This window comes from Phyllostomus hastatus, unplaced genomic scaffold (genome assembly GCF_019186645.2).
Source record: "Phyllostomus hastatus isolate PE091 unplaced genomic scaffold, TTU_PhHast_1.1 phas_scaffold_317, whole genome shotgun sequence".
NCBI lineage: Eukaryota > Metazoa > Chordata > Mammalia > Chiroptera > Phyllostomidae > Phyllostomus > Phyllostomus hastatus.
In genome coordinates this window covers 28,761,277-28,775,888 of record NW_025334023.1, presented here as the reverse complement: position 1 = coordinate 28,775,888, position 14,612 = coordinate 28,761,277, and the positions used below count along the sequence as shown (strand labels likewise).

Genomic DNA, 14,612 nt, shown 5'->3' with positions numbered 1-14,612 from the left:
TTTTGGGTTTTTTAAAATATATTTTATTGATTATGCTATTACAGTTGTTCCATTTTTTTCTGTCCTTTATTCCCCTCTGCTCTGCACCCCACCTCCCACCAGCATTTCCCCACCTTAGTTCATGTCCATGGGTCATACATATAAGTTCTTTGGCTTCTCCATTTCCCATACCATTCTTAACCTCCCCCTGTCTATTTTGTACCTACTATTTATGCTTCTTATTCCTTGTACCATTCCCACTGATAACCCTCCACCTGATGTCTTTTTCTGTGAATGTTTCTTTTCTAGTTGATTGCTTAGTTTGTTTTCATTTTTGTTTTTTGAGATTCAGTTGTTGATAGTTGTCTGTTGTCATTTTACTGCTCAAAGTTTTGATCTTCTTCTTTTTCTTAGGTAAATCCCTTTAACATTTCATATAATAAGGGCTTGGTGATGATGAACTACTTTAACTTGACCTTATCTGGGAAGCACTGTATCTGCCCTTCCATTCTAAATGATAGCTTTGCTGGATAGAGTCATCTTGGATGTAGGTCCTTGCTTTTCATGACTTGGAATACTTCTTTCCAGCCCCTACTTGCCTGCAAGGTTTCTTTTGAGAAATCAGGTGATAGTCTAATGGGACCCCCTTTGTAGGGAACTGTCTCTTTTTCTCTTTCTACTTTTAAATTCTCTCCTTATCTTTAATCTTGGGTAATGTAATTATGATGTACCTTGGTGTGTACTTCCTTAGGTCCAACTTCTTTGGGACTCTCTGAGCTTCCTGGACTTCCTGAAAGTCTGTTTCCTTTGCCAGATTGGGGGAGTTCTCCTTCATTACTTGTTCAAATAAGTTTTCAATTTCTTACTCTTCCTCTTCTCCTTCTGGCACCCTTATGATTCAGATATTTGAACATTTATAGTTGTCCCAGAGGTTCCTAAGCCTCTCATTTTTTGGAATTCTTGTTTCTTCATTATGTTCTGGTTAAATGTTTATTTCTTCCTTCCACTCCAAACCCTTGATCTGAGTCCTGGTTTCGCTCCCTACACAAATGGTTCCCTGTACATTTTCCTTTATTTCACCTTGCATGGCCTTCACTTTTTCCTCTATTTTGTGACTATACTCGAACATTTCTGTGAGCATCCTGATTACCAGTGTCTTGAACTCTGCATCTAATAGGTTGTCTATGCCTTCATTTCTTAGTTCTATTTTTGGGTTTTGATCTGTCCTTTCATTTGGGCCATATTTTTTGTCTAGGCACACCTATTATGTAGTAAGGAGCACAGCTTTAGGTATTGACCAGAGTGGGACAACCCACATCGCTGCACTGTGGCTCTGTATTTGGGGGAGGGGTCTGAGAGGGAACAATCCCACTTACTCAGCTCTCTGCTGGCTTTCAGTCACTTCCTCCTTTACCCACAAGCAAATTGGGCCCTTCTGCTGCAGATGCCCAGCACTAGGAGGGTGGGTGATATGGTATATGTTCTGGGACCCATGGTTCTCTCCAAAGAACTCTGCTGCAAGTCTGGCAATTTCTCCTGCTGCTTGAACCCTCACAAGTTTTTTCAGTCAGAGGTTTTGAGGCTTTAGTTCCTTGCACTGGAACCCTGGATTGTATGGTCTGTCTCTCTCCCTAGTTGTTCCTCCCAGTTTATCTGCATGCAAAGGTGGGACTGCCCACTATGCCAGCCACCGCCTCACCTGCCTGGGTCCTGCAGCCGCCACCTTGCCATGAGTCCTCTCCATCCCAGCTACCCATCTCCGCCCCTCCTACTGATCTGGATGAATGTTTCTTCTTTAACTCCTTGGCTGTCAGACTTCCATACAGTTCAATGCTCTGGCAGTTCTGGTAACTTGTTAACTTGGTTGTTGTCCTTCTTTTGGTTGTGCGAGGGGTCAAAGTGTATCTACCTACACCTCCATCTTGGCTGTAAGTCCAGAGAAAGAATTTTACAATGATAATTGATACTATAGGGTAAAAATTTGATAAATGTGATTATTTTACCTGGAATCTGCTTATGTTGTTCACTGTCTATGTTATTTGTAAACAACATCAATATACTAGTTAACAGAAGGAAAATACACACTTCACCTTCATCTGGAGCAGGCCCTTATTGCCTCCTATGAACCTTAACATAGGAGGAAGTTGTCTTGTGATCTTTCAAATGATGTTCTTAGAATAAGCCTTGTTGCTTAGAAATATAGGAAGCCTGGATTCAAAAAATCTTTCTCAGAAAGAGAGAGTGAGAGAAAGTAATAGTCAGAACACATTCAGCGCAGTGATAAGAAACAAAACCACCCACTCCCAGGTGTGCCCATCTCAACAGCCTGTTCAATGGGTCCTGTGGAAAAGACACAGAAATGCCAGCAGGGCTGCAAATCCCAATTTTCTGATAAAAGACCCTTAGAAATTTTGAGATTCTAACGGGGACCCAAACATGCAAACAAATTGTGGTTCAAAAACAAGTTTGACTCAGGCTCTCATGTGAATTTTTTTTTTATTTATTTTTGAATAACTTGCCTGTGATGAATAAAGCATTGTGGAATGGTAAGTAGTCCTTAATCTCAGCCCAGGCCCCACTCACTTTATAAAACAACACTTAAACCAAGACAGTTAACTAAAAACTAAATAGCCTGTATTTTTAGGTTTCTTTTTTCCCCAATTCACCTCTAATTCTTTTTACCATTGTTCCTCTTCTTTGATTTTCCAAGCTACTGCTAACATCAAAGAATGTTAGCATTGATTAATATCTTCACCAACAGTGTCCTGGTATGAATCCCAGATTACTCCCCAATTATTTACTCAAGTGTTTCTCTGTGAAATGTTGGATGTCAGCAAATGGCAGTGTTCTCTTTAAAAGGCAACATTTTGTACCTGCAGTGAAGATGAATTCATCTATGAAGACATTCATTTGTCTTTTTCTTTTGGGAGGAGTGGATTATCCCCTAGAAAAAGATCAATTTTATGACCCCATATTTTAAGAAAGAAGATTAGATGCTCTCCTAATCTCAAACAACATCAGTCTTCTTGTTTAACTGAAACAGAATGCATTAACACAGTTTTGAAATGCATGTTTATCAACAATAGTGACTTTCTTTTAAGTGAGGTGGGTATTTAAATGGGCATTAGGTGAAACCAAGGGTTTAATGGATTTTTAAAATGGTTCATTATTTTAAACAGGTCTATTTCATCACATGGTTTACTTTATCATGATTTCTAATGCGAAAAAGGAAATGAATATTTGTTCATCATATTCCAGGTGGTTAATTTCTGATAGCAGATACTTATAAATTGTATATTAGCAACCTAAACTTTAAGAGGAGAGAATGCCTCTTTGTTTTTTCCAACATCAATAATGGTCATTTTAGACATATTGAAGGTACATTTTGCTGGCTTATTATTTTAAAAATAACCTCCAAATTAAAATTTATTCCTTTATTTGCACATATTAATAATGTCATGTCCACACTGTTTTTTTTCTAAGTTTATTACAAGATTTTCTCTTACCTCTCTGCCAGGCTGAAATCACCTTGAGGTCTAGAACTGGAACTGGAACACTTCATTTCTGCTTGTAAAGACCTGGTTCAGTGCTTACTTCATGGATGTTCAATAAGTAATTGTTGACTGGATTAAGATTACTGCTACCGGTTGTTACTTTTACTGGGAGTATGTTGCTAGTATCCATAAAATAAAATTCTGTAACAATTTTGCACCAGTCACAGGAATTAAAATGTGTCTGGTAAAGAAGTGAAAAGAACTTCACATTTGAAATCAGAAAGACTTGAATTGAGCAACCTGGTAGGTCAGTCAGTGTTTTCAAATTGTGGATCAGAACATCTTGGTGGGATACAAGTGGGATATGTGACTGGCATATTTTTTAAATAAAAATGTATAATTTTTCAAAGAAATAAACTACAAAAAATAAAACATGTTATTTTTTTTGTTTCAGAGATAGACCAGTGTGTGTGTGTGCGTGTGCGCGCGCGTGCATGTGTGTGTTTGGTGTGAAACTGAGTCATGATCTACAATGTGGACTATTGTCAAAAGAAAACTTAAAAAAACACTAAGCTAGTGGGCATTTCAATGTTTCATAATAACTCTGAGCCTTAATTTCCCATCTATAAAATGTGGCTAATGATAACTATTTTGAAGATCTATTCTGAGAATTAATGGTATTAATATATGAAGTACATTTATAGCGTACTTATTCCAGTAGAAGATGCTAAGGACTTTGCATATTTTTATCTGTGAAAGAATCCTTACATTTATCAAGTCAGTTCCCAATAATTCATAAAATTTACAATTGCTTATTCCTGAATTTACTCTGAATTTTTTTATTCATTTTGTTAATTGCATTTGTCCTGACTGCTTAGTTAGCAGCAAAAAGTAGAAAAAGCAAAAAGTAGAAATGACCATTGGCCATTTTCAGTAGCTCTTCTGGCTGTCAGCCTGGAGGCAAATGTAGACAAGGTTGGGGAATGTGAGAATAGGAAAACCTGTGATGAGGAAGAAAACTGGGAGGTGAGCTGACTGTGGCTGAATGGAAAAAAGTGACTTTTCAGGAAGATTATTAATCTCACCAAGAAGGGGATCAAGAAAGGGATAGATATGGTGATTCTAGAGGAAGTTTGTTTTGTTTTCTGTAGCCTTTGAGAATGTTTTGAATGGCTTTAGGTCTTTTTGATAAAATAAAAAATTTAAGAGCTACTGCAGCTCATAATATAATCTTTGTACCTGAAAATGGCTCTCCCCTCTAAAACAATTTTTAGATAAGAAATCCGAGTTAGATAATATGACCTGATTTGCCTAAATGATAGAGAGCTGAAATCAGAATATGCATTTCTTGACTTTGAGTCCATGACTCTTTCTCATACCAGTATTGATGGGTTATTTTCCTGAAAGATTTTCCCTGAGTCTGACAGCCTCAGGCAGCTGAACTTTTTCTTGCACATGTTTTAGCCATGCATTGCAACTAAGTCTAAGATCTTTCCTTTCCCACTAACATTGCAGAGCAGCTTTGTCAGGTGGATCATAGAGCCAAAAGAAGTCTTAGAGATCTTCTCATTCAGAAGTTTTCAAATGTTACTTTAACAGTGAGAACATTTCTTCAAACAAAATTTATGTGGTGGCATAATTTATATAGCAGATTTGTTTTTTTCAAATGATCTATTTAAAATTAGTATTAAGGGAACCGGAGCATTGCCTGCCCCTACCTCCTCCTGCCACCTCAATAAAACCACTAGGCTACTAAGCAGCACCATAATTTTTAAAAATCTACTTGATTGCCTTTGTTTTATAACCAAGGTTTCTTTGAATTCAAGAGAAAGAAAAAATTATTTTAGGCTACCCTAGAAGAAAAATCTCTCAAATATGGCCGAAATAGTCTTTGAAGTGGATTGCAATGAGGAAGACTCCAGAGGAGTGCAAGGGAAGATGCAGTCTGAGGAAATGGGCCCTTCTGCCACCCAAAACAGAGGCTTATTAGTCGTGATCCACTTGAGAGTGTAATTGGCCCACTATTTCTAATAACTTTCCCAAAGAAAATAAAATCTGTGAAAATAGACATATTTCTCTGATGTAAATAATTGCAAGTGCTGATCTGAAATACTTTTGTGTAGATGCCTTGTGGGGTCTGCAGCAATCCCTTCTTTCAGCAAATTCTACAAAATAGCAACTGATCTGGACAAGCTGCCCTGGAATCTGATGGAACAGCGTCTCTAAAGTAGGGGTGTCAAACTCATTTTCACCGGGGGCCACATCACCTTCCTTAACAGTTAAGGAGCAGTTACATTTCTACAGCTCTAAAATTATTTCGGCCCTTTGAAGGCAGCAGCAAGGCTGATGTGGCCCCCAGTGAAAATGAGTTTGACATGCCTACAAAGGAAGAGGGTGCTTTTTCTTTCATTGATTATTTGCAAATCAGTTGGAGCCTCCACTGCCTCCCTAGGATGAGGTTCAGTGATCTATGGTGAGGGAAAAGAAAGCAGGGCCAAAATCAGGCGGTCATGATTTGCATAGGTACAGATCTGTGAACTTGATCCCAAGGCCAGGTTTAGTTGTTACTGATGTTTTTAATGGTTACATTGCCAGTGAGCTCACAGTTTATAACTTCCTAGAACCTAGATTCCCTCAAGTTGGTGGCTTATTCATGACCTATTTCGATGCTCTTTTCATCCTGAATCAGTGACCAAATTTTTAATAGTATCTGCCATCCTTGCCTGAAGACTCTTCTTGCCCAGTACCACTTACCAGCTTAGCACATGGGAGCAACTCTCCCTCAGGAAGAAAGTGAGTCTGCGTGCCAGTGGTGCCGATCACCAGCACGTTTTTCTTCAAGTCAATGCAACACTGGTGTCTCCTGAGCACATCTAGCCCTAGAAGCATGTCCATGGGCTGCTCCTCGAGGATAGAGAAAGAGCATTGTAAGAAATCGCCCTCTATTTGAATCTGAGCTAGATGAACTCGGCCCATGATTCTCTGTGTGCCCACCCCTTTAGCAACCCCAGCCCATCTTCGGTCCACCAGCCGGATTATGTTACATCTCTCAGCACAGGCTTGGCTCATAATAGTCATCTGAGCCCCCGAGTCAACAAAAGCCTTCAAAGGATGTCCATTCACTTTGCAGTTGATATAGAGCATGGCCACTTGTCCAAAACTCTCTGGAGCTACTTCTATAGCTATATTCATGTTTTCCTCGATGTTTTGCTGCCGGATTTCTTCTTCTATTTTGGCCTGAGCTTCCAAATCACATGGGTCAGCACAGTAGAGGTGAAGCCTCTCTTGCTCTCTCAGGGCACTTTCCCTTTGCTGATCCATCAGGACCTGAGAAAATGTCTCAAGGTTTCCACTGAGCAAGGCTCCCGCCAACGGAGGATTGCGTACCTTCAGCAAAGACAGATCATGGGGATTGGAGAGCAGCATGCTTCGAATCAAGGCAGGGCTGCCCAGGCCTTGAGCAGATGTCATCTCTCCAGAGCCTAGGCCATGGGACTGCCGGGATGAATGTGCCTGCTGCTGCTGCCGGGAGCTGGATGTCCCAGGCGTGGTGACCCCAGTGAGATCTACCAGAGGCAGGCTCGACAAGCGACCTGAAGGCTGAGGTCCTACATTCTCCTTCTGAAGTAAAACAACCACGTCGCCGTCTTTGAGGCCATAGGAGCCCAGAGAAGCGTGGTCGTCGGCGAGGAGCCTCTCCATGTAGAAAATCTGGGTCTCTTCAGCAGGGATGCCAGACTCGAGCTCACAGAGAACTCGGAAATTGCGGAGCTCAAAGTCAGGGCGGACCCGGAGGGAGAAAGTTAGCTCGGAGAGGTCCCTCTGAACACAGTACACAGTGACCAGCATGGCACAGGCCCAGGGGGGCCATGTGAGCAGAGGGCATCAATTGTTCACTGGCTGGCTGGAGCTGGTCTCTGTTGGTGACTCAGCAGCTCCTCAGACTGGGTGCCTTGGCTTAGGTTCATTCACCTCTCAAAAAGGCTCAGCCACTCACCAGTCTGGGGACTGCCTGCCAGCCTCCGTGCCCACTGCCTGGCCCCATGGAACCCTGAGGTAACATGCTATGTTCCAAAGTGCATTTGTATGTGTGCCATTTGGAACTGAGAATGTCCATTCCCATAGAAACAAAGTTACTTCAGTCCGTTAGGTTCCAAGACCAGCAGCTTAAAGCCTATTAAACCCCATGATATGAAAAAGATTTCAACTCTTCCTAAACATCATCTGTCTATTCTCTGTATCTATGAGTCTGCTTCTGTTTTGTTTGTTTCTTTATTGTATTCTTTAGATACCATATAAAGTGAAATCTTATGGTATTTGTCTTTTCCTGACTGACTTCACTGACTTCACTGACTTCAGCTTAATACCCTCTAGGTCCATCCGTGCTGGTGCGAATGGTAAAATTTTGTTCTTTTTAATGGCTAGGTAATATTTCATTGTATATATGTACCACAGCTTTTCTTATCCATCCATCTATTGATGGGAAATCGTAAATAACACTGCAGTGATCACACGGTCACATCTGTTACGAACTCATGTTTTGGGTTTCTTCAGATACATACACGAGAAGTGGAATTGCTATGTCATAAGGCAGTTCCATTTTTAAATTTTTGTGGAAACTCAGTACTGTTTTGCACAGTGGCTGCACCAGTCTGCAGTCCCACCAACAGTACAGGAGGGGTCCCTTTGTGATGAAACCATTTTTATAGAATAGAGGTGTTTCTGGCAAAGCATGAATTCCCAGTTCACACCAAAAGAAGCTGTTTTTATATATGTAACCATTACCTTTCCTGATACTGAACATAATGCACTATGTTTTATCATCTTGCTGTAACTCTTTACTTTCAGTAGTATTATGTACTTAAGTGCTTTTTACTAATTTACTCTTTACTGAGAACACACGAAGGAAATCAAAGACCCTCAGGTTTGGTCAATTAGCTGTCATTGTTCTGTAGGTCACACAATGTCAAGATTGCCAAAGATCCTTTGGAGTCTCTAGTTCAGCCGCCCATCTAGGCCTTAAACCTCTCCTGCAAAACCGCCTGGAAACTGAAAAGATAAACACAGCCTCCTGGGGATGTTTAGTACTTCTGTTTATATATTGTTTGAGTCTTTAATTTTACTCAGCACTATGGGGAAGGGGAGCAAAAATAGGTTTACAGTTTTGGGTATGAAAAATTATGCAACAATTAATAAATAATATAAGAACAAACTATGAGTTATGCACTCATAACTGTAAACTTACTTTAGTCCCACCACATATATTTTTAATTAAAAACCTCTTCTGCTTATGTAATAAACTGGAAGGTCATTGGGAATATATCTAGATACTGCTAAAAATAAAAATTCTTATACCATAAGTCCATATTTCACAAACCACTGAGAAATGGGCACTCTGAATTATCTAGATGTGCTAATCTAGGTAACTGAAGGTTATAGAAACTTTTCTTGAGGAGCCTTTTGTAAACTTATTCTCTTGCTTTCTTCCTTGGTAAGTACAATATAGGCACATAATTGAATCTTTCTTTGATAAGTGAGACCGATGCAAGTTCTCAGGGCTATCACTCAGAAAATCAATTCTCATTGTGTAGCCTAAATATCCAGAAAACAGGAAAGATGACACTGATTTCATATTGGCCAAGTAAGTAACCCCAAAGTTAGTTTTTGGAATAAACCCACCATGATACCTTTTCTAATTTGTTTCTTTATAAAAACGTATTGCAGCAAAAAATCCATGTAATTGATGGCTCCACTTCAACATCAGTTGATACTTAAAGTACTGTCTCTTGCTTACAGAGCAAAATAAATGTCTTTTCCTAAAAAAAATAGTGGCTGCATAAATGTGTTTATGTAGCATATACAATAATTTAAAAATATTAAGGAAGTACATTAGCTTGCTGTGTTTGGCTTTCTTTCTTTATGTGACTGGTATTACTTTTAAAATAAAGTGCAGTCAAGACTTATTAAGACAGTTAAATCATCATTTGAGATTTTCAGTGCAACTTAGGAAAGATGCAGAATTTTTAAAGCAGTGTCCTTAGGTTAAAAAATTAATTTTCCTGCCGTGGCCAGTTAGCTCAGTTGGAGCATCACCCTTTACACCAGAAAGTTTGTGGGTTCAATTTCTAGTCAGGGCACATACCTAGGTTGCAGGTTCAATCCCCCGCCAGGACATTGCAGTGCAGGAGGCAACTAATCCATGTTTCTCTCTCACATTGATGTTTCTCTTCCTCTCTGTCTCTCTCTCTTGCCCTCCTCCATCCCATCCTCCCTCCCCATTTCTCTCTGTAAAATGAATAAAAACCTATCCTTGGGTGAGATTTTAAAATTTTAATTTCTTAACTGTTCTTTTTGCTTTACAATAATGCAATAACTTGTGCTAGAAGTGTCATAAATGAATAATATTTATTTTTCAGGTAGTTCATTATTTAACAGAAGCATTAAAAATGCTCAAATGAGCCCTGACAGGCATGGCTCAGTTGGTTGTGTGAGATCCCACAAAGTGAAAGATCTCCTGTGATTCCCAGTCAGGGCACTTGCCTGGGTTGTGCGCCAGTCCTGCATGGCAAGAGGGGCAACCGATAAATGTTTCTCTCACACATTGATGTTTCTCTCCCCCTCTCTTCCTCCCTCCTTTCTCTCTTTCTAAAAATAAATAAATAAAATCTTTTTTAAAAAATGCTCTATGAAAGTTCAATCTTTTATTAGTGTATTTGGAGAGTTCCCATATGAAAAGCTTAGGTCCCCTATCTCTGGAGTTTAACACCATCATGTCCTCTTAGGTGTGCAGTTGAAGAAACTTGGTCTACCTGAGAGTTTAATCTGAATGAACCTGCTGGGAACTCAGCTAATAGTTTTCCTTCACTGTAAGGAGAGAAGACACATACGTACCCAAGCATACACATGGAGAGGGGAACAACAAGAGAATGAGCAAGAATGCAGCCAGGACATTTTTTCAATTACTTTGAAAGTGTAACTGAAAGATGATGTCATTTTCCATCAGGGAATATTTTTATGGCACATTTTATTTATTGCTGTAGTTTATTAGTTTCAATATTGTACCATGAAGAGAGATGGCTTTTAAGTTATATATTGCATGTAGAGAATAATACAACATAGGATAATCTCTTGATAATTTTGCTTTTAAAAATATACAGGGTGGAGCAAAAGTAGGCTTACTGTTGTAAGTTTATCCTTGTAATATTATTTATTAATTATTTATTTTTCATACAAACAACTGTAAACCTACTTTTGCCACACTCTGTATATTTTCCAAATCTAAATGTATGTGTGTGTATTTACTTATTTTTAAGAAAGTTTGCCACCTCCATTTTTTGCCTTAGGATCTATCTAATGTCTTACTCATATAAAAATTACTCTGATCTGTGAGACACATTGCTTGTTATTGAAAGTTTAAAGATTACTTACAATTTCTGAGAGAAATACTTATAAATTAAATAAACTTAGTGTAACAAAATAGAAACAGGATAAAAATGACTTACAACTTCAGATTGACAGTTACTTTTTTTCTGAGTACTTTAGAAAAGAAATGTTTTCATGTTCTTATTCCTGTGTGCGAAGAATAACCATGTAACACTAAATAATAAGACTAATAATAGGGCCTTGCATTTTGAATTCAGCTATTGTTGAGAAATATCATTCTTTTCATATCAAACCAATTTTTTTATTGTGTACTACTCTGTAGTTACTTGTAATCAACTCATTTAAAAAACACTGTCACTAACACTGGCCAGTGTGGCTCAGTTGGATGGAGCATTGTCCCATAACCAAAAGGTGGCAGGATCAAATCCCAGTCAGAGCACATACCCAGGTTATGGTTCAGTCCCAGTCAGGCATGGCCGAGCATGGATGAGAAGGCAATCGATTGTTGTTTCCATTTCACATCAATGTTTCTCTCTCTACCCCTTCCTCTCTCTTTCTAAAAACAATGAAAAAAAAAGGTTCTTGGGTGAGAATAAAAAATTAATAAATAAAAATTAAAAATTAAAAATCACTGTCACTATAAATCAGAAATACCAAAGTAACCTATTCATAAATTCAAATACACTTTAATAACTTCAACATAAATTTTTATTGTCAGAATATTAATGCTAATATATACATGAATTCATCATTGCATTTAGGTAACTATGTCTTATCCTGAAAATGAGAAAATGTGCTGGTTCATAAGGTGTTAATAATTAATCAATGAAGTATTAACCTCTGAACATCTTCTAGGTGCCTATCACTTCTTAGGGTAACTGATGGAAAAGACATATATTTCTGAGCATATTCCTTAATCCCCAAGAGCAATAGTGTGTATGAGACTAAAATATCAAACTATATGTTTGAAAGTCAGCATCTTTATTAAATCCTTTTTATACTTTTATTTTAGAAATTGTATCTTCATTTCATTAAAACTATTTCCATAAGATGTTTACTCCATTAATTATTTTTACTCTCAGATGCCTTATCTTATTCAACCTGGAAACTCCAAAGTTCTAACCAAGATCTTGGTCTTGACGTAGAACCAGAAAAGTTTGAATGATTGGCAAAATTCCCATACAGACCTGCACATTGGACAAGAGTCCACATAAAAGAGTGGCAGTGAAATCCCAGATCTTCATGTGTGAAGAAAAAGCAGTTCTCTCTCCTCAGGAGCTCTCTCCTGAGTTCTTCCTCAGTTCTTTCAGTGCTGCCAGGAGGGTGCTGCTAAGGTTTGAAACCAGTTTGTGATTGTTTTCCACTCAGGTCTAATTTTGTGTACATGTGTATGTGTGCTTTCTCTGCTTTTATGCTTCTTGTCCTTCCAGCACAACCATTCCTAGTGGGGATCAGTGGAGGGCAACATCACTGTCTGTGGAAGCATCTTGGCTTGGTTTCATTAATTGCCCAGAAGTATATGTATTTGGAAAGTTAAAAACTTGTTTAATATTTACATAGTTAGTTTTCTCCTATTTGGAGGTGAGCTCAGAAACACGTTAATACTTTCTCACAATAAATATTTAATGGCCACTTCCTATGAGCAAGTCAATGGACTAGGTGCTTTGAGGGCAGAATGAGTAGAAGTCACTTTCTTCCTTCAAAGAACAAGATATCTACCAGGGGAGATAAGACTTGTGCCCTCTGAATTATTTTACATAATAGAAATTAATATGAGTCATGATAGATATGTAAATAAACCACTATGCTTACTTAGAAGAGATAAGTGTTGCTTATTTGGGTGGGGGGAGTGCCGGATGTTAATAGAACTATGCAGAATGCTCATTGAGTTGAACCTGCAAGAATGATTTGGTCACAGCCGTAGTTAAATTTTACTTACTTGGGTTTGGAGGAATAGTCCTTTCCTTGAGGAGTTAATATCATGCCACTAACTCGACTGACTCCCTTCTCCTCACACAAACATACATTTTACAGTTCATTTTTTTATTGTAGATGCTTGAACCAAAAATAGGTGCTGTAGGAGAGTAGGACTGGTACAGGGAATGAATATAGCCTTCTTAAAAGGTAGAATTTCCATCCGCAATGCTCACACAGGCACCTACACCCTCAAACAGAGTGAATATCCATACTTCTTTCTGGTATAGAGCCTACTAGTCGAGTTAAGAGGCAGTGTTTATTTCATGTGGAAAAGTCTATACAGTTCCTGAACTGAAATCTGTATAGATCTCTTTCTCAATCCACCTGCATCTCTTTAGAGTTGGCAAAGATTCCTTCAAAACTTCACATACATTGTCCATCAGTCTTAGCTTTATGGTACTCTCTAGCCTGTGGAGATATTAGAAAATGAGTAGAAGCTGTCATCAGGAACTTCCAAAAGTCCCTGTGGGGGCTCTTAATACAAATGTCTAAAATTAGTGGGTATCATATTTTAATTTTTAAAAAGTGTGCTGATTGAACTATACATATAGCTATGAAACAAAGCAGAACTTTCTGAAAGTAACCAGTTTTCACATTATCTACACACATTCACCTCTGGCACATGAGACTTCTAACTATGGGGGAGAGAGTAATAGCATACAGTCTACCTGAACAGGAAGGACATGATGCCTCCGGCCACTGGCCCTGCCACCCCAAAAGCTAATTACATGGGAAGTCATTTTATTTATGGTGACACTTTGAGTTAACTGTCTTTTCAGCATGCATGTATGTTTCTTTCCTGACAAACCAAAGATATAGTAAAAAGGTCATAAATAAATAAAAAAGCACATCATACCACAAGAACATGGTCAATTAGATATTTCCTGAATTATATGCATGATAGGTGATGTTTCTACAGCTATATGATAAAAGAGAAAATTTCCAGATTGTTATTTATATAGCTTTCTCTATTCTAAACAGCAGCTGAGTTAATTGATCACCATGGTAATTAGCATAGCTAAAACCCATCTGTCTATCTATAGGATTTAATTGTATTCCAACCTTGAAAATGAGAACAAATCCTGATAAGCAAAAGCTTAAAAAAATAGCAAAAAAAAAAAAAAAGAAATCAAGTCATCTTCTACTTTTTTCAGGAAAAAGTAGATTTAGCAGCCTAAATGCAATGAGAATTCTTTTTAAGACCATGCAATGACCTAACATCCAGAGCATTTCATGTCTCTATTCTGAAAGACATGATTCTCTGGTGCTCATCTCTGATCACTGTTCCATTATTATTTCCATTTCACTTATTGCTGCAAGCAGATTTCATGATATGTTCTTTCCTTTGTGCCAGCCCTCCATCCCCTCTCAGGTCATCTGATCCAGGATTATGCACCTAAAGCACTGGGCCACCTATATGGCCACTGGCCCTGCAGGTGACACAGGCACTAAGGAATAACAGTGAGACAACACAGGTGACTATGCTATTCACTCTGCTTTTATTAATGCAGAACCAATCCAAATCCATATTTACATAATAACAATAATAATCAATCAGAAACAATCAACAATAACATCACACAAGAGAACTGGAGAATATCAAACCTGAGTCACCAGAGCCCAATCAGGTCCGGGTCCAGGAGGCAACCAGGGGGTCAGCATCTTGCAAGGCAGAGGCACGGGATGGAAGCACAGTGGAGCTCTTTCTCCTGAGGCTGAAACATGCAAGACATCTCAAGGTGAATTGCTCTCTGCGTGCATATCCATATCCATACTCTG

General features: G+C 38.6%; 2 protein-coding genes across 3 annotated transcripts in view; one reads left to right on the top strand and one right to left on the bottom strand.

The window, feature by feature from the left end:
* Nucleotides 1–14,612, top strand: part of PDGFD (platelet derived growth factor D) — a 244,309-nt gene that overhangs the window by 116,658 nt on the left and 113,039 nt on the right. The gene's annotated exons all lie outside the window — the stretch shown is intronic.
* DDI1 (DNA damage inducible 1 homolog 1) lies at nt 6,174–7,322 on the bottom strand. Its single transcript, XM_045818299.1, has one exon. The coding sequence runs from the start codon at nt 7,320–7,322 to the stop codon at nt 6,174–6,176; it is 1,149 nt and encodes a 382-aa protein (XP_045674255.1).